General features: G+C 42.6%; 1 protein-coding gene across 2 annotated transcripts; it reads right to left on the minus strand.

Moving 5' to 3' along the window:
- Positions 1-1,986: 1,986 nt before the first annotated feature.
- On the minus strand, positions 1,987-26,417 carry LOC148010642 (SNARE-like superfamily protein). 2 transcript variants are annotated; one of them, XM_087672018.1, is made up of 2 exons: positions 26,010-26,405; positions 1,987-2,433 (listed from the first exon to the last, which is right to left on the minus strand). In XM_087672018.1, the coding sequence occupies exons 1-2, from the start codon at positions 26,239-26,241 to the stop codon at positions 2,234-2,236; spliced, it is 432 nt and encodes a 143-aa protein (XP_087528144.1). In that variant the 5' UTR covers positions 26,242-26,405; the 3' UTR covers positions 1,987-2,233. The 2 variants fall into 2 exon arrangements, with proteins under 2 accessions (XP_087528144.1, XP_087528145.1); XM_087672019.1 differs by lacking the exon at positions 1,987-2,433 and adding an exon at positions 2,737-3,062 and having other exon boundaries at positions 26,010-26,417.
- Between the last annotated feature and the right edge of the window lie 872 nt (positions 26,418-27,289).

A 27,289-nucleotide genomic window follows, 5' to 3' on the forward strand; every position in this document is an offset into this window, starting at 1 on the left:
ACAATTTCGAGGCCATTGCTTTGCATCAATGCAAAATTGGCAAAGAAAGGGTATTACATCACAAGAGTCTTGATGAAAGCTCAAATTTACTACTACATTAATAAACATGTTTAATGAAAATATAATTTAAAAGGCATTAAACAAAACAAGTACTTTAAGAGAGTTTTAATAATGATGGTCAAGACTTGCCTAAAAGCAATGTTAAATAAACTTGTCTAAAAAAAGTTGGTAGGTGGATGACCTTACTAGGATTAGGATTGTGGCTATAAGAGTTAGCATGGACTTGATTACTTGAGCGCTACAAACCTAACTACAACTACATTGCACTAATACGATTATTGAAAAACTCCCAAGTTTATTTGTTATGTTGAGAGGATCGTTATTGATTGCATGTACATTAGAAATGATTGGCTGAACTTAAATTATATGGCTTCCAAATTTATTTGCCAAACGTAAGTACAATCAACTTCACCTTGGGCTCAATCAATACCATTTCTCAAGTTTACATGCTATTCTTCCTACATATTAGTAAAAGTCTGACGATGTTACTCTTGTAGAGACTCTACTTCTAGTGTGTGCAAACCCACAACACCCTACCAACAGATGAATCTAAACCACCAACCTACCACACACCTGACGATGTTACTCTCTCGCTACACCCTAACAACAAATGAATCTAAACCACCAACCTACCACTCACCCCTCTCAAGGCCACCTTAGTATTGCGATCTAAATAAATATGCATGGGAGATCCACCACATACAACTCGTTCATCTTCCTTTCCTAGTAGAGAATATCAAATTTTAGCATCTCGCTTGACCATCCTCTTTTCCTAGTAGTGAATATCAAAATTTTAGCATTTGGCTTGCCCCGAGGTTTGAACCTCCAATTGCATGTTTGGAAGGCCTCATCTCTAGCACCAATGTAAGGTTGAGGTCGCAAATCAAAAGCAATTCAATACTTATTCTTGGACATGTTGAAAAACAGGTCTAGCTGCCTAAAGAGGTAAATCAATTCTTTATCATCGTATTAGCGATTTAAAATCTCTAGAACATTTGTTTTAAATCATTTTCAAATGAAATTGTTGAAACAAAAAGATGGGTGATAGATGACACAATTTTTCTATTTCCTTATCATTGGAGATCCAAAAAAAGTTCTCTCTCTTCCTTTCACCTTCCCCTCATCTCATATGGCTACACTGGCTAATTTTACTATGTTCAACCCCAAAACATTTTTTGTTCGCCTTTTGACCTTCTTACCGTTTTTCAAGGGCACACTAATCAAATGTGACTAGTATCATATGGATGCACATGCACCTGGCTTCAACAGTAAATGATAACGAGACTGGAAGTCACTCATGACTAAACTCAAATGTCACAGAGCTTTATGTCAGAAAGTTACTACCGCAGGTAACTTTTTAAAAGCTCGTACTTGCACAATACATGCTTCACTTACCACTTTACTAGCTTTACCTTTAAGCAAAGCACTTTTGAGCATCAGGTTCTTGCACATACAAAGGCATATCTTCCAGTAAAGTGATACTTGAGAGGCCTTCAAGTAGGTCACTTGCCCCAACAGCAAATTATAAAACCTAGTGAGCTTAAAGACCACAAGCCACCATGACTCATTTGATGTTCACAACAGATGTGCTTGTAAAATGCTAAGGCAATTCATTCTCAAGGACGGGAATCTTACTTTTTACATACGTATGCACATGCACCTGGCTTCAACAGTAAATGATATGAGACTGGAAGTGACTCACGACTTAACTCCGATGTCACAGAACTTTATGCCATGAAAGTTAGTACTACTTTTTACATATGTATGCACATGCACCTGGCTTCAACAGTAAATGATATGAGACTGGAAGTGACTCACGACTTAACTCAAATGGCACAGAACTTTATGCCATGAAAGTTAGTACTACAGGTAATTTTTTATAATCTCATACATGTATGATACATGCTCACATACCACTTTACAAGATTTACCTTTAAGCAAAGCACTTTGAAGCATCAGGTTCTTGCACATACAAAGAGACATTTTCCAGTAAAGTCATACTTGAGAGGCCTTGCAAGTAGTTCACTTGCCCCAATAGCAAATTATAAAACCTAGTGAGCTTAAAGGCCACAAGCCTCTAATCAAGTAAATCTTCCAGTTTTACAACTGAAACAGTTCTAAGCTCTACAATAAAAAGCCAGCAAACAGTTTGGGTGAATTGATTCAGTGCTCATTATGATCTACTGCTCAAAATATTTTTCTCTTTACGAATGAGTTGGGTCAAGTTCAAATCAAAAAGCTCACATTTTATGGGCATTTCCACTTCATAAAACGGATTCTTGAGCACATAATCTACATACAGATCGTATATGCTTTTAAGCAAAAAGTCTAATCCCTGTGCACCTGGCTCGGCTACCACAAAGAATTTAGTACCTGTATAATCAAGAAAAAATCCTCAAACTTCAAGAATGCATTTGGATTGTACTTGACAACTTCATTCTATACCATTATGTACATATAAATCATAAATGCTTGAACACATAACCTGAATATACAACATATATTCCTTGAACAAAACATCTCATTTTATACCCTTATGTACATATAAATTGTAAATACTTGAACACATAACCTGAATATACAACATATATTCTTTGAGCAAAACATCTCATTTTTATGCACCTGCACACTGCCATAAATAATCACCTAGCATCCTATTTTACCAAATTTTCATGTTATATACTTCTTTGAAATTATTCAGAGCCATACTTTGATGGCTACACTACTCACAGAGTTAGGACCATTCTCAGAATCTCAACAGAAAGCAAAAGCTTTTCTGACTGTGTTTTAGGCAGTAAGCTATTCATATCTGACTGGTAGTACATGCACTCACCACCTCAAAACATGACCTTTTACAAGCAGTATTTACCAGAAGACAATTATCAGAGTCCAGAGTTATTTTCTCATAGAAAGAGACCATATCTAGAAGACTCAGATATCACTATTCAACTTCTTTCCACCACAGCATCCTCCGATCAACGGTATCTCTCAGAGCCTCTTGGCTAAAGACATCACAATAACTTAACCGTATGAGGAACAACAGATTCAGATTTCAAGCAGGCTCAAGGAGTTTGCAACGTAGAAATTCTATGCCCACCTTCAATTACAGTAAGGTTTTTAATGCACTAGTGACAACTTTATGTTAAATACTTGAAAGAGACTGAGGCAAGAGTGTCATGTTATCCTTTGAGGATATAGAGGGATTCTTGTAACCTTACCTTCAGAAATGGGTGCTGGTCTCCCACAATGAACATATACGATAGGCTTAAAAGTACAATTGAATAACTCAAAAACAACAAAAGAAATTGAAGGGTGTAAAGTGGAGTGAGTGAGTCACCAATGTATCAGTTCATAAACCCACCCCCCCACTAGCCCCCCTTCTCATCCCCTAAAAACCCCAGCACAGTGGTTCCCTACTGGAGGACTACATGAGGCCACTTGGAGCAGTCTGCCCAAGTACAAGTGCAAAATAGCAACCTTTGGCTAAGGACCAAGCTTCGAGCCTGAACTACCAGCAACTGATACTAAGCCTAGGGACCACACTGATGACAAGCTGATGATGCACAAAACCATCCAGCATGCACAGAGACAGCCTCAAAAAGCACACCAGAGCTGCTGTTCAAAACACAATTGGTACAGCAATTGACTGCCACCAACTGAGTAAAACATAACCACACAGCTGACAATAGCGCAAAACAAGCACCTAACAAATCAAGAACGAAGCACAGCACGCAAAGTATGTTAGTTATCTACCACCTTCGTGTGTGAACACACATTACTATGTTTTAGGATGTGAACACACCTCAATGTGTAAAAGACTAGGGTCAAGGTTTGGGAGAGACCTAAGACAATAAAGTAAACCCCTAGCCCTGTACTTTCATATCATTAACTATCACATCAATTTATTCAGCTTGGAGCACATGCTCTCTCTCTCTCTCTTTTTTTTTTCTCGTAAATGCTCTCTCTCTCTCTTTTTTTTCGTCTCTCTCTCTCTCTCTCTCTAAAAGGTAATTGTATTAATTACGAAAAAAAGGTACAAGTTTACATGATTACAAGATACACGAGGGCTCTAAGCCAACGTGTGTAAAATCCTAGTACGAAGCCACGAAAAAGTTACACAAGTCATGGCAAAGACCCAGAGGAAATTGCCATATGCCAGGGAAGTAAGTCCTCCCGAGGGAGCAAGTCCGAGTGCCGAATGAGATCTATCTGCCAATGCAAGAGACCTTTAAGCCTGGCAATGTGTCTCGGTACATTAGAGGCCGAATCAAAAAGAAAGGCATTCCGAGTGGGGTCCAATTGTGCCAGCATCCCCAGTATCTAAAAAGGTGGAATAAGATCTTCATATGCAACTGTGGCGGTGTGGGGTAATTTGGGCGCACAAAAACCCAATCGAAAGGGGTAAGTGAGGACCCCACCACCGCACGCCAAACCTGTGACAAGAGCGACCAGATATTCTTAGCGAGCGGGCAAGAAATAAATTGATGTCGGGCCGATTCCACATGAGTGGTGCAGAAGAAACAATTGCCGTTCGAGATTCGACGCTTGGAAAGGGCCGAGGCAAGAGGAAGACCACCAATCATCACCCGCCAAAGAAAGACCTTACATTTGAAAGGTGTCTTATTCAACCAGCCCTCCATCACAGTTGCCTTCCACCATGACTGAGATTTCCGCAATCCCCATACAGTATTAGCTTTAACACCCAGCCATTGATGATCTTTAATCAGAAGATGATACACCTAATTAGCATAGGCCTTTTCCAGACTCAACCGGCCTACAAGGTCCCAGTCCTGCCAAGGACGATGCAACTGTGGCGGTGTGGGGTAATTTGGGCGCACAAAAACCCAATCGAAAGGGGTAAGTGAGGACCCCACCACCGCACGCCAAACCTGTGACAAGAGCGACCAGATATTCTTAGCGAGCGGGCAAGAAATAAATCGATGTCGGGCCGATTCCACATGAGTGGTGCAGAAGAAACAATTGCCATTCGAGATTCGACGCTTGGAAAGGGCCGAGGCAAGAGGAAGACCACCAATCATCACCCGCCAAAGAAAGACCTTACATTTGAAAGGTGTCTTATTCAACCAGCCCTCCATCACAGTTGCCTTCCACCATGACTGAGATTTCCGCAATCCCCATACAGTATTAGCTTTAACACCCAGCCATTGATGATCTTTAATCAGAAGATGATACACCTAATTAGCAGAGGCCTTTTCCAGACTCAACCGGCCTGCAAGGTCCCAGCCCTGCCAAGGACGATGCAACTGTGGCGGTGTGGGGTAATTTGGGCGCACAAAAACCCAATCGAAAGGGGTAAGTGAGGACCCCACCACCGCACGCCAAACCTGTGACAAGAGCGACCAGATATTCTTAGCGAGCGGGCAAGAAATAAATCGATGTCGGGCCGATTCCACATGAGTGGTGCAGAAGAAACAATTGCCATTCGAGATTCGACGCTTGGAAAGGGTCGAGGCAAGAGGAAGACCACCAATCATCACCCGCCAAAGAAAGACCTTACATTTGAAAGGTGTCTTATTCAACCAGCCCTCCATCACAGTTGCCTTCCACCATGACTGAGATTTCTGCAATCCCCATACAGTATTAGCTTTAACACCCAGCCATTGATGATCTTTAATCAGAAGATGATACACCTAATTAGCAGAGGCCTTTTCCAGACTCAACCGGCCTGCAAGGTCCCAGTCCTGCCAAGGACGATCCACAGCAAGGGCAGGAAAGGGTTGTCTGCCCTGAAGCACTAACAAAAGCTGTTCCCATAAATCACGGTATCCACGCGGGATTCTGAAAAGTTTCCTGGCAGTACGAAACGATGCGAAGACATTACGACTGGCAAGGGTGGCATCCGCAACTGAAGTCACACCCAAACGGGCCATGCAGTTAAATTTTGATCTGAGCTCATGTTTGTCTTCCCATGAAAGTAATCTCGAGACTGCCAACAATTCCAGTTGAAAGGAGTTAGTATGCAAGCGGTCCTCCACCCCACTGGATGCCAACGCGCCTTTTGGAGCACCACTTTCCAGGAGCTGACCAAATGCAGTAACAAAGAGGAGGACGGACTGGAAAACTGAGAGTCTGCATTAAGGACATGCCACCAGGAGCTCCGAAGTTGTGTATTACCATGCCGAAGCCTGCTGTCCTCAAGAAAATAATGGGCTATAATGGCCCACGGGTGATGATCCACACACACAGCACGAAAAAGAGACCAACAAAGTGCCAGTATATGAGTTTCGGCATCCAAAATAGCTCCACCACCTAGGCGTTTGGGGGTACATGTATGTGACCACGAAATCCATGAAATACCTGCGTGCAATGAATCATTCTTCCATAACATGAAACGAATGGGGCGAGTGAGAGCCTTCAAAGTAGTAGGAGTCCACGGCAGCAATGGCAAGAAATATGTGAGCATTGGCAGCATAATTGTTTGAGCCACTTTGAGGCAAACATGGAAGGGCCACGCTTGCGACTTCCAATACATAAACTTAGCTGCCAGTTTGTGTGAAATCCACTCCAGTAGTTGCTTTGGCCGAACATCAACACCCAACGAGTACCCAAGATGCTTGACAATGGAGCCACGGGAAACAACCTGACCCTGTCAGCCCAATGACTGTAAATCAAACTTCGTGCAACTGAGAATGGCTGATTTGAAGGCATTGATGCGAAGACCAAAAGCATGACCAAAGAGCGTCCAAACATCTAATGCCTTGCGAATGTTGTCCTTGTCCGCACGCAAAATCATAAAGCTATCATCAGCCAAAGATTGGCTAATGAAGTGCTGTCCCAAAGGAAGAGACAATCCGGCCAGCTGAGTAGAAGCTGCCATTGAAGATAACATTGAAAGAACCGGGTGGATCGCCAGGGCAAAGAAGAGAGGACTCAAAGGGCAACCTTGTCTCACCGAGCGTGCAAGGACAAATGGCTTTGTAACCCCACCATTGAGCATAACGCGCAAAGAAGCCGCAGCACTAATGGTGTAGATCAATCGAGACATCCGAGTACCAAAACCCATAGCAGATATAAGTTCTGCAATGAAAGACTAGTCTAAATAGTCAAAAGCCTTTTCCAAATCCAATTGAATCAATACCACTTCCTGACTAGAATGCCTTGTATAGTCAATAGCCATTTGGACATTTAAGATATCATGCAGAATGTTGCGGCCCTTAATGAAACCATATTGAAGAGGATGCACAATAGCTGGAAGGTGCTTGTGGAGCAGATTCGCCTGCACTTTGGAAAAGATTTTATACATCGAACCCATCAAAGAAATTGGTCTCCAATGTTGCAACATTGACGGCGAAGGAACCTTTGGAAGCAGTTTGATAAGGCCTTCTTTCCATGAGGAAGGCATGACCCTTGTTTCCCAAACCTACTGAAACATAGCCGCCAATGGCCTCACCAATTGGGTAGCCGAGCTCTCAAAGAATTCATTAGTGAGACCATCCCAACTAGGGCTTTTATCCTTAGGCAGGTGTAACAAAACATCCATAACCTCCTCCTCACAAATATCTGCCTCCAAAGTAGCTTGCATATCAAGTGGAACCTGATGGCGGACCAAATCATAGAAGACTGAGCGTGCATGCGTAACCTGGTCAGAAGGCGACGGAGAAGAACCAAGAAGATCCAGAAAATAATTCTTGCACATATTGACAATGGTCTGCGGATCAGTGACCATGCGACCTTCTGAATCCTGGAGTCTAGTCATATTTTCTCGAGCAGGAGAAACATGCAAGGCGCGAAAGAACTTATGAGTTTGACAAGCACTATCTTGCAAACTGTTAGTCAAGTTGTACAGTTTGGTCTGCTGATAAGATTTCAACTGAAATTCTTTAATAAGATCAGCCAAACGCATCGCCAGTGATAGCAGAAATTAATCATCTGGGGTGTCCACCAGCAGCGAACGAACCAAAGCCAGTAAGTCCTCCACTGCGTGTCGACGCCGCCGACAAATAGAGGCATGGTGGATCCCATACTGCCGAGCAACCCGCTGCACATTAGAGAGCAGTCATGCAAAGGAAGCCGAGCCCTCAAAGGCGAAGTCCAATAAAAACCTCTCAATCAATTGCTGCATATAGCCCTGAAAGATTGGATATTTCAAATAAGACGAGTTGAAACGTAAAGGGAGTCTGCAACTGCATAAAAGGTGCAATGGGTTGTGCAAGTATCTCAAGCTGGAGAGGGAAATGGTCCGACAAGGCATATTGCTGCAAGACTTTCATTTCCAGCATCTCAAGAAGAAAATCATCATCCTGCATTATATACATTCGGTCCAACCGCGACCATGTAGTTGCATATTGTGCGGAATGAAAAGTAAACCCTGTAGAAGAAGGGTGGAGCCAAGACCAGAGATCTTGCTTAAGTACCTCAAGAGCAAAGGCATTCCACACCCGACTTTCCGGAGCATCCATCACCGAATGCCCTGAAGTGGACTGAGAAGAGTCAACACACATATTGAAATCCCCCATCAAAAAACCCCTTCTGCCAAGTGACATGGAGCTCTGCAAAGTCTTCTAAAGATCCTGTCGAGATGAAGGGTCATTCGGAGCATAGAGGCCCAGCAACCATAAGATCTCTCCTTCAAATAAAACTTCGATTACCACAAAGCAGCCCTGTACATCATTTTTAATAAAAACAGGCTGGTATTTCTCATGGAGACCCTAAATATGGGCTAGAACAACCAAGGATTCACTTATGTTGACTTGCAAGTTCTAAGTCTAAGATTGCATGAAGAAGCCCTTGCCTATGACATTGAGTATTGAAGCTCCTTTGACGTTGATGTACTTATTAGAATAACTTATTATGTAAAAACGTCCTATGTGATATGTGCAATGATTTGCTTACTATGGATTAAGGGCAATGTTTTAAAAGAGTTGTGCATGGAATTGCCTTGTGAAGTAGCAACTCATGTTGACAAGCAATACTCAAAGGGGCAACAAAACGCAAATCCCAAAGTCTTGAAGCTGTCAAGCACAGGGAGAGCAGCCCAAATGTTGATATCAAGTGGATAATGATGATGCCAGATGATGAAGGATGAGCCAAGCTACCAAAACGCAAGTCCTAGTAGCCTCTGTGACAGATGAATGATGCCAAGTGATGGAGGAGGAGCCACACTGCAAAAATGCAAGTCCTAGCAACCCCTAAGATAGATGAGTGATGAAATCACTGACGCTAGGTGATGTAGACTGTCGCCAGAGACTAGGATGTTGATGCCAAGCTGGAGATGATGACCCCAAGTAAGGAGAAAACCTCCAGATTGAAAAACACGGGTGAAGGTGGAGCCTGAAGGAGAAGGGTGCTGATGCCAAGCAGATGATTGTGACGCCATGTGGAAGATGCTCCAAATGCAAGGCTTCATGCTAGAACAGGGCGCCTAAAGCAAAAGAGAAGGGTGAAGGCAGCCACGAGCCACGAACCGCAATGTCCTCCTGAAGGGGGTGTGAGGGCAGTGGAAGGAGCTAGTGAGAGAAGGCAAGTGGTGGTGACCGAAAAAGGTGGTGAAGAATTGTGAGAGTGCGCAACGGAAGAAGAACACGAACACAGAGGAGGAGAGAGAGAAAGCAGGGAATGAAGGAAGAAAATCTGCACTGACTGAAATGAATGCTGAATACACTGAAATGGACTGATCAGTCCCTGCACGCAGCCCGAAGCGTCAGTGAGGGCACCACATCAGGCTGATGATGATGGCAGCACCGAAGACGGAGGAAGATGACGGAGTCGGAGTGTGCACCTGCCAAAGAAGGAGGGAAGATGATAATACAACTGACTGCCAAGTGGGAAATGGCTATAAATAGCCAAAAAAACCCAAAAACTGGCCGACCTGAAATTTGAGGCCATAAATATGTCCGACCAGCATTTAACGCTGGTAAAAATGCCAGGAATGCTCAGAAAAATCCCGGAAAGGGTGGACAATGTCCGGCAGGTGAGGCAGGCTGAAGAATGCAGAAACTACCCCGGGAAATGCACATAAAATCCCGACTGGAGGAGAAAATGCACTGAAATGCAATAAACTGAGTGCTCTAGAATGAGCTACCTCCTCCGTCAAAACAAGTGATAGACAAGTCAAAGCTCCTAAAGTCCTCATTTGACTCAGACTGAGGCTCACAGGTAGGAGATGACAAGGCATGACAAACATGACTGCTAACAAGAATGACTGAAGAGAGAGTGGTGGAATGAATGAAGTGATTGCCTATTTATAGGCATAAGCTGACTAGGGTGGTGCACCACTATGTAGGCGCCCACTGAAAAAGTGGCCAAAATGTGGACACCAGCCCTTTTTGGGGCTGTCAGTGCGAAACCCTAAATGAAGTGTGTAAACTGAAGAAGTGGTTTCTCAACACCACCCAGCTGACAGCAGCCCGCTGCCTGCCTCTGCCACCACCCTGAACAGCTGCGCGCTGTCTCCCTCGCCAATGCCACTGCCCTGTGCACCTGAGACACCACCCTGTCTGCACCTTACTTGCACCGCCCAACTGCCATGTGTGCTATTCATCTGGCACCACCTCAGCCAGCAGCACCACCCACTACTACCTGCGCCACGCAGTTGTCCTGTGCCAGCATCACTAACTGGCCACTGTCACCTGTGTGAATGCCTCCTACTCCTCTTGGTCATCACCACTAGCATGCTGCCCCTACAAACTGCTGCAAACTGGTGGAATATTTGTAAAATGCCTCAAACAGGCTTGCCCCAACTCTGATCTCAGTATGTGCTGCCTAACTCCAGCCTATTTTTGAAGTACTGCAGCAACAGCAGCAGACAAAGAAGAAAAAGAAGTGCCGCCACCGACCAGCAAACAATGATGTCCACCATCAGCATGTTGAGATATTGCATCACCATTTAGAAGTTCTTCAATGTCAGGTTCTCGATATGGAAAATAAAGATTCAGCTCATCCTTATGCAGGAAGGCGCATGGAAGGTTGTGTCCAATGAAGAAACCGAAAATGTTCAAGAGGATCCCTAGCTTCATCAAGATTGGCTTGAAAAGAACAAGAGAGCACTAACCATCATTGGGCTTGGCCTCTCCAACAATTTGCTCCATCATCTTGATCTTACCAAAACAGTATAAGAGGTACAGGATACTCTTGCTCCAACATTTGAAGGTGATATAAAAAATTCGAAATTGTTCTCGAAGATGCAATTGTACAGCCGACTATATAATCCCACCAATTCTCTCAAACACCTCAGCCTTCTCTTTGAACAATTGATCACTCTTAACAATCATTTGGATGACACTGATAAGAAGGTTGTTCGCAATTGTACAGCCAACCATATAATCCCACTGATTCTCTCAAACACCTCAGCCTTGTCTTTGAACAATTGACCACTCTTAACAATCATTTGGATGACACTAATAAGAAGGTTGTTCTCCTTGACAAACTTACAAAAGAAGATAAATTCAGTGAGATTGTGACAACCCCCAAATTTGCTAGGGAGATGAATCTAAAGAAATGGCCACCGTCCTCCTAGATGATGAATGGAACAACAAGAATGCTGATATAGTCGCTAGCACTTTTTACACAAAGAGCAAGCTGCCAAAGCGTACGTGCTGCAAACATATTAGTCACGCCATTGAACAACGCTACAAAAAGAAAGAAGGGCAAGCAATAGGAGAAGCAATACGTGAGCTATGTAGCTGCTCATTCTTTCCCAAATAGTGATAGTGATACATGGAAGTTGATGCCAAAAGAGGAGAAGCTAATGTCGGCTATGTGGACCTAATGAAGAAGTCAATGAAGAAACACCTCAGCTAGAAGAGCTATGTCAAAGCAATAGCCACCCTGATAGCATAAAAGAGATGCCTAAAGCTTGACCTTGGGAGGGGAAGTCTCCATGCCAATTGAAGAAACAAGAGCTCAACTAACAGAGATCATGAAGCCACCATGGAATCACCAACTAACCATACCTCTGTCCCAATCAAGACCAACGCATACCTGCAATGTTAGTTCTTAAAGGAAAGCATCATGGGGAGCACCGACAGTAGTAGTGGTAGTGGAATTTGTTGATGAAAGAAGGGGAGCAAAAGGTTGATTAACCCTGTTGACTGTGCTACATCAAGTGATGGCTATCCTTGGTTATGCACAAGAGTTGTATTATTGCAATCATCTTGAGCTGACTGAGTTTAAAGGTGGGAATCAATGTGACCCCTATGGTATTGTGATGATAGTTGCCGCCGACCGTGATCATCTTTTTTGTGTCATGCTGATTAAGAGCTGGTCGTGACCATGAATCAATGTGAGCCGACTGCAATTGGAAGAAGGAAGCATCATCTTTATAACTTCAAAGATTAACTATGGAAGAGCCTAAAAATTGTGTTGTAGCACTTCATGAAGAGGACCTTAGAAAACCATAGGCCATTAGGGGAAATCAATTTCAGCTTCTAGGTGGTGGTTATAAAGAAGGGAAAACACAAGCTTTGTGGAGTTAAGAAGCATAGACTTGACAAGGCAGCACCACTGCTTTGGGAAGAAGGACAATACATGGCTGACTGTCAAGATGAAATTCAAAACCCAACATGTAATTACCGCAAGAAGCAATCTACATGCTAGCATTTCATATTGAGATGCTTTGCTAAGCTAAGAAAGCCAAGCAAAGCTAGAGTGAAAAGGCAATGAAAGAAAAAATGAGTGAAGTTAAGTAAATTCCTAAAGGTATAGTAGTTGCTACGGTGACAGAATAAATACCCTAAGTGTGTAGTAGGTGAAATTGGCAAAAGTTATATTGAGTTATACTAGACAAATACTTGTGGTTTATTGGTGTTAATTCAACCTAGTGCATTAAATAGGCCTTTAAAATGCCCTCTTGTGACACTAGGACTAGGCATTAATTTAATTAATTAATGCCAGTCTAAGGCCAATTAATGTTGGGAACAACTTGAAGCTCCAAAGGGATGGGCACCAGCCAATTATTGTGCAAGGTTAAATGGATAATTAATTGATTTTTAGAAGTTTATTTTTGAAAACTAATTACTTAATGTTGGAAATTCCTTTTAGAAGGCTACTTGGAAAACTTGCCCATGCAAGTTGAGGAAAGGCTGTTTGGGGCTAGTGGAGGGCGGTGGCAACCATTCAAAAGGTAGAGAGAAGCTGAGCAAGAATCATTCCAGCCAAGTTGACCATTTTTGGTCCACTCTAGGGCTGTCGAATTAGCTCTAAGCCAAGCAACAACTAATCACGCAGTATGACAAGAGGGGCAACAAGTTTCCTTCTCTACCTAAGGAAGAGACCGTGATAGAAGAGGAGGGCTTGCCAATCACACTCACAATCAAACTGAAATTTTGCCCCCCTTTCAAAGTTGTTGGTGCCATCAAAATCGCAATCCGAGCTACCATTTTGAAGTTGTTGGCAATGCGATTTGTACATTGTACCATGATCTGCATCCTCTAGATGATTATGATTGTAAAAGGGTGCTAGGGCAAGTAAACAAGTCCCATGAGAGGACACTATCCTATGAGAGCGCAATGGAAGAGAATCACAAACACAGAGGGCAAAAGAGAGAAGAAGAGAAAGCAAGAAGGGAAGAAAGATCTGCATTGAACAAAGAAGAAAGTTGAATACAATGAGGACTGCTCACTCCCTGCACGCAGCCCAAGGTATCAATAAGAGCACCAAATCAGGCCAAATGATGATGATAACACCTTGATGGTGACAGTGATGACGGAGACGAAAAGTGTGCAGCCTATTGTCCACAACCAAGATAGAGAAGACTGCAGCCACCTAGCAAAGCACCTATGAGAGAGAATAAAGTGATCTGCCCACTAACTACATCTACTATATATAGCAAAACGTTGCAAAAATGGGCTAACTCATACTAGATGACTGCATTAAATGCAATCCAACTACATTTAATGCAATACCCGTACATAATGATATTGAACCTCGATATGCTTCATGCAAGCATGAAACACAGGATTCTTTGCCACAGCTAACGCACTCTGCTTATCCACGTGTATCTGAGTGGGACTTGTTTCTGCAAAATCAATCTCCGCCAACATCCATTGGAGCCAAATTGCCTCCATAGTTGTGAACCAAAGGCCACAATACTCAAACTCTATAGAAGAAAATATCATAGTAGGCAAGCTGTCACCAAGTGGTGATACTTTTTTTACAATTGCATTCCTTATTTGAAGAGGCAGCCATTGGGACAAATTGGACTAATGGTTTGTCTGAGCCTTGGGACCGGTTCCATATTGAATGGGCACTGAAGAATAGAATGCCAGTGGTTTGGGACTGTGTGCTTAGCCACTGGAGATGGTGCAGGAAAATGAGCCTGGCCAAGACACAAGATGCACATGTGAGAATGCTCACGGAATAAAAGTCACCATAACTGAGCCACATTACACTTTTTGATGTGGTTGCAATGATAAAAGTTGCTCAGAACAACTTAAGGAATGCAGGGGTCACCATCCCTAAAATATAGGGAGTTACTATTTTTGGATCCCAGAACTTGTTCACATCATTATCTTCGTTTTTGCATGAGGATTAATTCTTTGGTCTGTGCTGAGGTCAAATTTTGACCCGATCATGGAGAATTTTAGACCGGAAGGTTTAAACAGGAAAACTGTTACATGTATGCCATGTGTCACAATTTGGGCACAAATTCCATAGAGAGAGAGAGAGAGAAAGAGAGAGAGCATTTTTTTAAAAATGTAATAGGCATGAGGGGCAAATCTGAGCATGAAGTTTTCAAGGGCTGAGGGCAGATTGTTGCAAGTACATCAACTATGGAGAGTACTTCTTCATCTCTAACTCATGTACGAAGGTAGAGCTTGCTCCCTCTCGTCAACTCTCTCTATTCTCAAAGGAAATGCTCTGCATGATGGGCTGATTCCATCGAATGTACGGTTCTATGTTTTCTTTGCACTTCTGCTGAGGCAAGAGCCTCATAGTCCAGGTTCAGGAGCAGCTGATTGCTTCTCCAATGCAGGAACTAAAGAAAGTGATGACCACGCCACGCAAGAACCATGTTTTCAGCTCTGATTTAGTACTGTTTGTGGGACTGTTTTATTGCTAGAATACAAGTGAAAAACAGTAAATACATAGGTCTGTAGATTGCAAATCTGCACTTGAATTATTGAGTTATGGTCACAAAAAGTATTTTCCTACTTGGGATGTTGTTCTCAATATGCTAGACAGTAAAAACAGTAAATACAGAGTTCTGCAGATTGCAATTTTGCACTTGAATTATTGAGTTACGGTCACAGAAAGTGTTTTCCTACTTGGGATGTTATTCTAGCTATGCTATATTGTCCTTATGCAGCTGATATTTGCTCAGAAAATATGAAAGCCAATTGTTCACAGGTTTTGTACTTTGGAACATTTCATTTTTGTAACTTTCCATCTTATAATTGATAAAGAAATACCGAAAGGGGCGCCGGACTTTGGGGCCAATCTGGTGTTGGGCGAGGGAGTGAGGTTTCTATTTGCGTGTATGTGAAAAGTGTCAGAAGTGGAGCAACGGTGGAAGCATAAACATGTGCTGAAATAAACTGCTGAAACACAAGACAAAAAGAGAAAAAGAAAAGAACACAATACAGATGAGAACTCAGATGTATGCACGGGAAATGGAATCCATATATCTGAACACGAGACAGTCGCATACAACAGTGAGTCACTGGCTGCGTGGGCACTGGCACTGGCTCCTCTCTCCACAGAGTCTGCAGATGGTGAAGATGAAGTGACTGACTCAGGAGGAGCCACTGAGTATAAATAGGCTGAAAAAGTGGGGAGCAATAATGCTGGTCGGACAGCATTTAATGCTGGCCGACTGGTGCATAAAATGCCCCAATGGCATAAAATGCCACACCAGAAAAATACCTAAAATACCTAATAAAAATGCCCAGCCCAGATCAAGCTCAGACTCACACATGAGCTGACAAATACTCTGCTAACACCCTCTCTCAGATCATGAGTGATCTGATACAATACAATAGTACAATGAAAAGGGATCAGAAACTATACAACATAGATCCACCAAGTAGAACCATGGATACCCAAGCAGTGGGTGATCAAGCCACCACCAAGGTGCCTCGGAGAGAACCTGATGTCGATGTCGATCGTACCAAACACTTGAAAATAGAGAAGATCATAGCATGTCTCGGTGTCCATCACCAATGTCTCGCAGTAGCATACAAGACCATCCTGTCAAAAATGCCCCTGAACATAGGTGACCATGGATTCCCCGCCTTTGGCCAGACCGCCAAAGTGTCCCTTCATGTGAGCTCCAGATGAATGCCTCCCGCTCTCTGTCAAATAACCAGCTCAGCATGAACCTGGATGTCAATCCCAGCTCCAGGATTTGATTCCGCCAGATTAAAATCGATGCGTCAGGGACATCCCTCTCTGGAACCTGTGCACCTGTATAAAAGTATAGATGAGGCGCGGCTGCCTCATCTAAACACCCGCTCACACTCCCTCTCTGGCACAAGAGAGTCGTGAGGGATGACCTCATCACCACCACTAGAAAGCAGCCGAGGAAGGGGCCACCAAGCCCTTCCCGCGATCCGAAGAAGAGGATCCCTTCCGCGCCTTGGACTTCACCTTGGTCGGAGGATCGGAGTCGGAGTCTGATGAAGGAGAGGACTCATCGGTAGAGTCAGCATCCCGCTTCGTCTTCTGCTCCTTCTTCCTGGAAGCCGCTAACTTCTTGCAGTCCTTCCGCAAATGTCCCTTCTTGCCACAGTGGTAACACTGGGCCTTCGACTTCTTCTTCCCGTCACCCCTCTCTGAAGCTACATAAGCCTCACCTCCATAATGTGCCGGAAGCCGCCCCTGTAATCTCAAGGATGCATCATGGTTGTCCTCATCAAAGTCTTCAGGAAGAGGAAAAGGACTGAGAGGTCGAGCAATAGCTCCACAGACGATGTACCATAGCCGCTTCTGCACAAACCAAGTTTTCATAACAGCACTCCATGTGAGATAATCAGGTCCATGTAACTTATCATCAGTGGAAGTACACGGAGGAGCCATATGGAGAGGATAAGAAGAGAAGTAGAGAAGAGATGGAATTTAGAGAGGAAACACAGCCAAAACACAAGCACAGACTACAGAAAATGAGAGTTCACATGCAATAGAACCCAAAATCTGATCAATAGAAGACAAAATCTGCTGCAGAAAGTCAAAAAATCAGTCAAAAACTGCCAAAAACAGAGAAAACGGCCTGAAGTAACAGTCACCCAGCCACGAGAGATGCTGAATCAGCAAAATGCAGGCTGTAAACTGGAGAAAAACAAGTAGAAAACTGTCGCCAGCAGCTGCAGATGAAAAACGCAGGCAGCAGAGGGTGCGTAGGCAGCAGAGGGTGTGGAGGCAGCAGGCGATGGCAAAACTGCAAAAAACGCAGGCTGAAAACAGCCCCAAAACAGGTCGTCTGGCTGCGACAGCAGTCGTCTGATCAGCAGGGGTACAAAACAGTCCTGAAATCAGCAAGAAAACACAGCAGAAACACAAATCCTGAAAACTGATACCATGTCAGAAGTGGAGCAGCGGTGGAAGCATAAACATGTGCTGAAATAAACTGCTGAAACACAAGACAAAAAGAGAAAAAGAAAAGAACACAATACAGATGAGAACTCAGATGTATGCACGGGAAATGGAATCCATATATCTGAACACGAGACAGTCGCATACAACAGTGAGTCACTGGCTGCGTGGGCACTGGCACTGGCTCCTCTCTCCACAGAGTCTGCAGATGGTGAAGATGAAGTGACTGACTCAGGAGGAGCCACTGAGTATAAATAGGCTGAAAAAGTGGGGAGCAATAATGCTGGTCGGACAGCATTTAATGCTGGCCGACTGGTGCATAAAATGCCCCAATGGCATAAAATGCCACACCAGAAAAATACCTAAAATACCTAATAAAAATGCCCAGCCCAGATCAAGCTCAGACTCACACATGAGCTGACAAATACTCTGCTAACAAAAAGGCCATGTATTAATGGAAGGAACTACCGCTTTATGTGAGTCATAGACAACCTTGCCTATCTAGGAAACTTAAATAAGGTTTAGGATTTATTGAGTATAGAGACTTAGCTCAAGTCACCTAATGAGTCTAAGTCAATTCAGGTAAGTAATATCAATCTAGGTTTTAGGGAAGAGGCACGCTAATCATAAGATCAACCTCCTATGAGCCACTCCCAATAATAATCAAGTCATCCACATACGAGATGACAAGCACGCACATGTTTCCCTCAACCTTATAATAAAGCTTGGGTTTATAATCTAATCAATGGAAGCCACTCTGTAAGAAGAATCAATTAATCCTCTAGTACCAAGCTTGAGGAGCTTGCTTCAAGCCGCCATAGATGGCCTTCCGCAACCTGTAAACATGATCCTCCTTCCCCTACACGAGAAAATCAAGAGGTTGTGAAATATAAATCTCATCCTCCAAGACGCTATTCAAAAAGGTAGTTTTAATGTCGATCTGGAAGGCAGGCTAATGATGATGAGTTGCAAGATTTAAGAATAGATGTTCAACTATATATGCAAAGGTCTCTAAGTAAACCAACCTTGTTCACTTGGCAAATCCCTTGGCAGCAAGCCATACCTTATGCTTGTCCAAGGATCCATATGCAAGATACTTGGTCTTATAGACCTACTTCACACCAATCACCTTCCGCTTCTTTAGGCACAAAGCCAACTCCCAAGTCTGGTTGTGCTCGATAGAATCGAGCTCCTCCTACATAGCATGACACTAGATATCCTATGCAAAAGTCTTGTCAACTATAATTGGCTCACAATCCTAAAGAATTTGGGATATAATGGCATAGTTCACATAGAGTGAACTATCCTGCTAAGCCTACAATCCAGTTGATCAACATGTAGTAGGAAAATGGGAAATACTTGAAACCTACATAGACTACCGATACCACTGTGGAATGGTGATAGGCTTATCCTACTGCAAAGGAGATTGAGTAGCCTCCGATACCTATAGTGCATCTATCTAGATAGGGGCTCCCCCTCACCAAGTGAAGGTAAATCCCCCTCATCCAAAGAGAAGTCTTCCCTTTCGACGGCTCACCTCCTCCAAAAGAAACCTGAGGGGATGGGGATGGGGATGGGGATGGGGATCATAGTAACATGGAACGGGGGATGGAAACAAGGACAAGAACACGGAACGACCAAAAGCAAGAAACGAGGATGGGAGAGGGGATGGCATGCACAAATAGCATTTTAAAATGTATTCATGTAATGTGGTGGGCAAATGTATGGGTGAATGTATACCACCAAAGAATATATGCATGTGCATGCATATATACATGCATTTTCCATAGTAGAAAATTTGTATATGTAATGTGGGCTGGTTTGATATAACTTCATACAAGAGTATACTGATTTTGTATGTGTATATGTGACAAAAGGCAAGTCCTTGGAAGAAGTCTGACAAACTCACCCACCAAAAAACCAACCTCCCCTCCCCTCCCCACCCATCCCAAAAAAAAAGGCCCATCCCCCTATCAAGAGAAGTGACAAGGGGACGAGGTAGCAGATGGTCAAGAAGGGGGGATGCCTATTGGGGATGGGATATGGAACGTCCCTTGTCCCATTTTGGCGTCCCCTTGGGCAAATCTATCCAAGACAACATTTCTATGTTCGAAGGCCTGGGATGATTGTTCCTTGTTACTATGATAGGAATACTTGGAGACAAAGTAGTAGAAGAAGAAGAAGCCGTCAAAGGAGGAAGGAAAGGAGGAGGAGAGTGAGGAGGGGAAGGAGTCGCAAACGAAGAAGTGCGAATAGGGTAACCTAGAAGAAAGAGCAAGGGCCAATGGCAGGGCAAGAGACAATCGAACACCAAGAACCACTTGCAGAAGAACCGTCAACAGGATCATCAAACCGAAGCCTCATCAAAGATCACGTCCCTGCTTACTTCGATCTTTCTTTTCTTCGGGTCGTAGAGATGATAGCCCTTCATGGTCATGTTGTAGCCCACGAAGATGAGCTTCTTCGACTTAGAGTGGAGTTTGCTCCTCTCTTCTTCTTGTCCACATGGACAAAGACATCCCACCCAAAGATGCGAAAGTGGGAAATTGAAGGCTTCTTTTCAACTAAAGCTTCATAGGGAGTCATATCCTGTAATGTGGAGGTAGGAGACCAACTATGGATGTGAACTACAGACACCAAAGGGAGTGAGAAAGACCCTATCCTCCAATATCAATCAGGCTATCTCCAACATGGTCCGATTGGACCACTCCATTACACCATTCTCATATGGTGTGTTAGGATGGTAGTACTCTACCCAAATGTCGTTATCCTTAAAAAACTTAGAAAAGAGGTTAGAACAAAACTCGTTGCCATACTCTGCTCGAACGCCTCGAACCTTGAAAGATGTTTGCATTTCTACAAACACCTTCCAAGTGTAGAAGGTGGAGCACGCCTCACTCTTATACTCCAAAAAATAAGGCCACACATAACAACTGAAGTCGTCACCAATCAAGATCAAATACTTGGCCTTTCCAATGGAGGCCATACCCATAAAACTGCATAGGTCCAGCTCTAGTAGTGCAAAAGTCCTACAAGTGGCAACATCCTTTGTACAATCAAAGAGCTATGGCCATTGCAAGAAATCTAGTTTTTTATGCTCACACTAAGCACATTGAGGTGTATTATCATTATGTCAAAGAGAGGCTTCATGCAAGGGAGATTGACTTGGTTTATATCCCTATACAGGACAACTTCGCATATATGTTTAGAAAGGCTCTCTCTAGACAAAAGTTTGAAGCCTTTCGTAAGACTTTAGGCTTAATACAATTTGGGAATTAATCTACCAATTCCCTTTATACAATAACATCATTCACTCGAGGGAGGTTTGTTACACTTATCAGGTTCCTTCGTAGTTCTAGTGTGAATGCTCCCTTATCCACAAGTACTTTTTACCTTCTAGTAGCTGAAAAATATTTTTCCTCAGTGTAAACACACATCAATGAGTATAGTACTTCAGTACCTTAGGGATTGTACTTTCGTTATCATTCTCACATAGTGGGTGTGACCTTCCAATGTCTCTCCTCTCTTGTTGTTCTTCACTATGAGTATGTGTGAGTGTGTGCATACTACTGAATCCTAACCTAACAAAAAGCAAGTACTCAATGCTCAATGTGACAATTATTCAAAAAATTATAGCCATGGAAACATAAAAGTAATGGAAACAAAATTGAGCGCTAAAGATGGGCAAACCCTACTTTTTTCCCTCCCCTCCTCCTCGCCCCAAAGGAATGTGTATTTCTGCTCAACCCAAGTTCTTTAGAAAATGGCTTGCTTTTAGTTTTTGAAATGAAAGAAGAGCTCGACAAGGAAAGGTTATAATGAATTTACAAGTTTGTTATCCTATAAAATAATAATGAAAAAAGAGAGAATACAGAGATATTCGAAGGTGATGGAGTGCAAGACAATGATGGAGATGGATGGAGCCAACTTTAGGGTATCTTTGGCTGCTATACAAGAGTTCACAAACAAGAAAACTGATGTAGAGTGAGAAAAAACGAGGTCTTTAATAGGAGAAAGAGAAAAGTTAGTGCAAAAAGAAAAAGTGAAGTAGCACAAGACAAGTGTGCAACCATATGTCATGAGGTGTGACAAGAGATAGGACACTTCGAAGGTTGTATGACAAGTGCCCGAATACTTCTCTCTTCTCTACGGCCTCTCTTTTTGGGTTGAAATTTGTCAAGAATAAAAACGACCAAATTTAATAAGCACTCTGACAATACAAAACTTACTATCTTTAAAATGTCATCCCTATTTTTTAGACTATCATTTTTAGGCCAATCTAGATAAGATTTTTGCTGCTAACAAGTTTGCTTTAAGCACTATGACAATACAAAACTTACTATCTTTATAATGTCATCGCTATTTTTTAGACTACCATTTTTAGGCCAATCTAGATAAGATTTTTGCTACTAACAAGTTTGCTTTGGATTTAAAAACAACAATGAATCAAGTTCGAGCCGCTATCAAAGCTACCTAGGGACAACAAAAGAAGCAAGAAAATAAAAAAAAGAAAACATTAGCTTTTGAAAATGGTCAATATATCTTGCTGAAATTTGATAAAAGAATACTAAAATAGCGTTCTAATAATAATTAATCTCTTCCAAAGCTCTCCAATAGATACATTGGACCCTTCAAAGTAATTGACAAAATAAATTAAGCTTCTTATTGACTTAAGCTTCCTGCTCATTGAAAAATATGCAATGCTTTTTATGTAAGTTTGCTAAAGCCTTACACGGGACTAAAACCAGAGAAACCCCATTACTAAAGACCCCCTAGAAGTTGAAGAAACAAAACAATCCTTAAAACATAGACTTCGTTTCACAGGGATTCCACTACAAGAAGTGGCCTTGTGACACGAAAATTCTTGCAAAATTTTGAAAATCCACCTGCAACAAATACATAGTGAATAGATAAAAATTTTATAGAGAATTATCCAAACATTCTTCAACGATATGAAGAAGCTTTGTAGTTGAGGGCAACTAAATAAAAGGTGAAGGGTTGTCACAACACAATAGAAAAAGCACTCAAATCCTAGATCAACTTTCAAACATGCAGTCAACCATACTCAAAGCTCATTTTGTGGAGACTATTCTCTATAACCTACCTCCAAAGTTTCATGGTGTAGCAAACATCTTACGAGCTCAAACACCCACCAGTTCTATCAATTTCTAGTGCATAAATTCTATGTTATTGGTTGCATTGAGATTTCTGAGGAGGTTGTCATCTCATTCTTGCAGCCATCACGAGCAAGCCTTAGCTACATCAGAGATAGGTGACGTGAAGAAGAAGAGAAAAAAGAAGGGACAATGCTACTTCTATGGAAAGAATGGGCACTTAATAGAATTACAAGAAACTAATTATGGAAACAAAAAGGAGAAGAAAAGCAAGGACTCCTCCGATTCTTCATCATCCTCAAATTACAATTCTCATTCTAATTGTGTGGCAATGGGCGTGATGATCACAAAATCGATCTTCTATTCCTAGTGGTGTCACCATCCCTCATGACTCTCAAGTGCCAGGAAGAGTGTGTGAATGAATAGTGGAGGTGAGACATACTAGCATTATCCATAGCAAGTGTAGTGGACCTTCAGAGTAGCTTTCTGTATGCACTAATGAAGTCCAACACATTTAAATCCTAGAGTAGGTTTATCTTTTAACTTCATGATGGAAGGTGAGACAATGAGTGGTCTTTGCTCCTAGTCTATTCCATATGAGGCGACACTTTGGCAATGTGGCTTAAGGAGAGAAAAGGAGGGGAATCCATGGTCACGATATCCTTTGGACGAAGCTAGTTTGAGACATGCATTGAGATTCAACTATTACTACTCTCTAAGGTTTGGAATTAGACATTGGTGTCTTTCAAGGCATCTTGGTGGTGGCTTGATCACCCACCACTCGGGTATCCATGGTCCTCTTTGATTGTTGTTGTATGTCCTATGGTGCATCTTTCATCACTGGGTATTTCATTGTACTTATCACCCACGATTTAAGAGACAGTGTTAGCATTGTATATATCATGGGTTGTATAGGTCGTTGTATGGGGCTTTGAGTGGGCACCTAGGAGGACTCTATGGCTAGCTTTGTGCGCAATATTTGCCTTGCTAGGTGGACCATTTTTTAATAGCCCACCTACATTTCAAGACTTTTTTGCAACTATCCAACCTACCTTTACTATTGCCTATACTCAGCCCATTTATGTGCTCTATCTCCTCGGTGTCGTTTAATTGCACCTTATATCATGTTGGAGAAAGAGAGAATGGAAGCACTCTACTAGTTGTGCCCACAATTGTGATTTGTATGCACTCTTATGCTTTGATAAATAGGTTCCATTTCCCGAGATCTGTCTCCAACAGCCCGCTTGCTTGAAAACAATCTATCTTGATCATCATCTAACTTTGATGAGCCAATGGTGGCAAACTAGACAAGTAATTGTCAGCAAATATGTCATTTCATGGCTAAGTCTCTGCATGTGATTCAATGGGCTAGGGCTTCAAGATATTTTCCTGATTATTTAGGCATTTTATTTGGCTTTTTATGATAGCTATTTTGGCATTTTATGCAGGCTGACCTACTGCCATTTATGGCATTCTTTTGGTCTATTTATTCAAGCTCCTCCTCCACACTCCATTCATTCATCTACCATCTATAAGTTCTACCGGAGAGAGGAGCCGGTGCTAGTGCCTTCACAACTAGTGACTCACATTGGTTCTATACTATCTCATGTCTTGGTATAGGGATTCCATTTCCCGAGTCTTCTTCTAACTTCTCTTCCTTTGCAATGTTCTTCTTTTCTCTCTGTCTTGTGTTTAGTAGTCTACTTCAACATACGTACATACTTCCATTGTTGCATCCACTTCTATTAGTCATCGCCTATATTCGACCATCTTCACTTTCAGATCATCCTTAGGGAAAAGTATTTTGAGTGAAACTCAAAAAGCAAACCCTCCATTAACTAAACATTCAATGTGGCATTATGAGTCTTCCATTGAAAAAATATGATCAAGATGGGCTAGTTAAGGGTCCAACATAGCCTCTAGACTAACTCCTAAGTACAACTTAAGACTTGAGCACTTATTCCATGAGGTTCAACCAACTCATAAAACTTGATCCATTGAAATGAATCTTGTCACTAAAGGCATTCTTGGTTGTAGCAACTAGAGTGAATGTTGAAGTGTGCGTATTCAATGGTGAATGGGGAGGGTAGGGTGGGAGACGAAAGTACACTTAGGGCGTTGCCCAAAGTGCCCACTATACATCAGTTAAGGTATAGATACTAGATCCAAATGTGTGACTTGGCTGACCATGCATAGGGCTGGTACTAGGCATAGGGATGGTCACCATATGAGTAGCCGAGGGAGGCTAGGTAGGCAGACAATAAGCATAGCATGGATTCTCATCTTAATAGCCCGTGAAATGTGTGAAGGTGCACCATGACAAAAGGATGGATATGCATCCATTTGAGTGGCTATAGGTAGCAGTCCAAGGTGCCCGCCGGGGGGGGGGAGGGGGCACGCAGAGGGATTTGGGTTGTTGCCCAATACAACCATATGCGGATAAGTGGGTGTGCTCACTTATGGGTAAATTGGAGGTACGATGTGCATGAGTGGCATTCCAGGCAACAGAGCACCAAGGTGCAGAGTGCCCATGCACCTATGAGTAAGATAGAAAACCTAGCAAAGATATAACACCAAGATATGAATGATGTAAGCTAATGTCTCAAAAAGAAAATGAACTTCGAGAAGAAATAGAAGATCTTAAGCCTGATTACTTGACATTTTTGACCCCTTAAAGTCAAATTACGATCAGTTCACATTATTTCTCAACAAGCTCTCTTGTAAATACTGTCATTTCAGCCGCCAAACCATTTACAATCATCAATCATCCACCCTATCACAGTCCACCTGTCTGCCCACCTATCTAGTTGCCATATCAACATCAGTGCTGATGTCTCCCTCCCTGCCCCATAAAGTGATGCCCGTCATTACAAAAGAGTGGAAATTGAACAAACTCTCAGACTTTGAAACCTGGGCTTGGGTAGGTTCATGGTAGGTTCATGGCCATACCATGCGAGATCAAAATGCAGCACGAGACACTGTAAACCTTCACATCAGACATAACCACAAGGCAGATGACCCGAAAACCCCAACATAACTGTCCTACAAAGCGCATTGAGCATTTGAAGACTCGAAAATCTTAAACATCAATGGAGATCTATAAACAAATTATCGCTTTGCAAGCAAGACCTACGAAAAAACACATGCATATTGCCAGAAACGACAATTTAAACAGGGGCAAGTGCACGAATTCCGCAAAGATGATGATGCATTACGTGCATTATGTGTGAAAATGATGTACACCACGCATCAAATTATGTGAAGGTGATGCAAATCAGAGGTGACAAGTGCATCAGATGCTAAAAGGGTTAAAACTTCGAATCAGAAGCAGAAAAGGGGAGGAAAAACCTGTGAGCGACTGGAAGCAGTGGAGATCGAAGGTGTCGGCTTCGAGAAGCTCGATGCCTGTGCAGCCGGGGGTCGGGGAGAGCTGGCTGGAGATGGCGTGCATGGAGTGGAATAAGCTGGCGAGCCGCAAGCTGTCGTTGGTATCCAAGCGCCCTTTTGAGCCATAGTCCTTGTAGAATATGAGACCGCCGGATTTGTTAATCACGAATAGGCTGTAAATGCTCGTCGCCATAGCCACCGTGATGTACGGGTGCGTGCGTGCGTGCGTGTGTGAGAGAGAGAGAGAGAGAGAGAGAGAGACCGGTGAGAATCACATCAGTCAGGCTTTGTTGATCTTGCCAATCAGATAGCACATGTGCACTCCATGCCCCCTTATCTAGCCACTAGCCTCTAAGCCTGATAAACCTTAGTCACTTCGGGCCTAATAAGCGTTAGTCACCATGTCACCCTTTGGGTTAGTCGTGAGAACATGTTTTAGAATTTTTAGGTACTCTTTGTATGGGTTTTATATGGTGTCTGCTATAAGGAAGAGACATCTGTGTGTGTAAGCTCGTTACAAACAAAGAAACGTGTAAGCTTACATTTACTAGGACAAAGTTCAAACAAATTTTGTAATTACCAATGAGGTAGTGCCACACCAAGGCACTTTACTAGGACTTTAAAAGTCTCACAAGTAAAGGTCACCACATTTCTTGTAGTCAAGAGATAAAAGAACATGCCACACCATCTTTGCTTTGCTTTCAAGACTTCGATAAAGTCTACTAAGAGTTGGGAGTGATACCACCCTAACTTTGGCATGATAAAGCTAGCTTAGCCTATTAGCTACCTTGATGAGCCCTCCTCACCAGAGTCCTAGTAAGGAAATGTAGTCACACCCAAAGCACATAGGAAAACTCTTAATATGTAACTACCAACATGCATAATGTATGAAGGATCTACCTTTTTGTGGGGCTAGCGACCTTTCGGTGCTAATAATCTTCATAGTCAGGCACTAATAGTGGAGCATAACTAACAATAACACTTGAGTTGAGATTTGTAAGTTATGAAAATTCTAATTGGGTTCCTTTGCATGTGCACAATTGCAATTATACTTGAGGCATCTTGGATGCTTTGGAGGTACCAACTTGGCAAACAATCTCTTTAGGACTTTGATTATGTATATTTATGAATTTAGCATAAACCAATAACATGAGAGCTTGAGTTGTTTACTCAAAATCATGTTCTGACTTAGACTAAATGCTACTAGGTGCTCCACACCTAGATTCTCCAGGCATTTTGTG

The sequence above is a fragment of the Lygodium microphyllum genome, chromosome 29, assembly GCF_053477565.2.
Source record: "Lygodium microphyllum isolate KBCC chromosome 29, Lygodium_microphyllum_v1.1.10, whole genome shotgun sequence".
Taxonomy (NCBI): domain Eukaryota; kingdom Viridiplantae; phylum Streptophyta; class Polypodiopsida; order Schizaeales; family Lygodiaceae; genus Lygodium; species Lygodium microphyllum.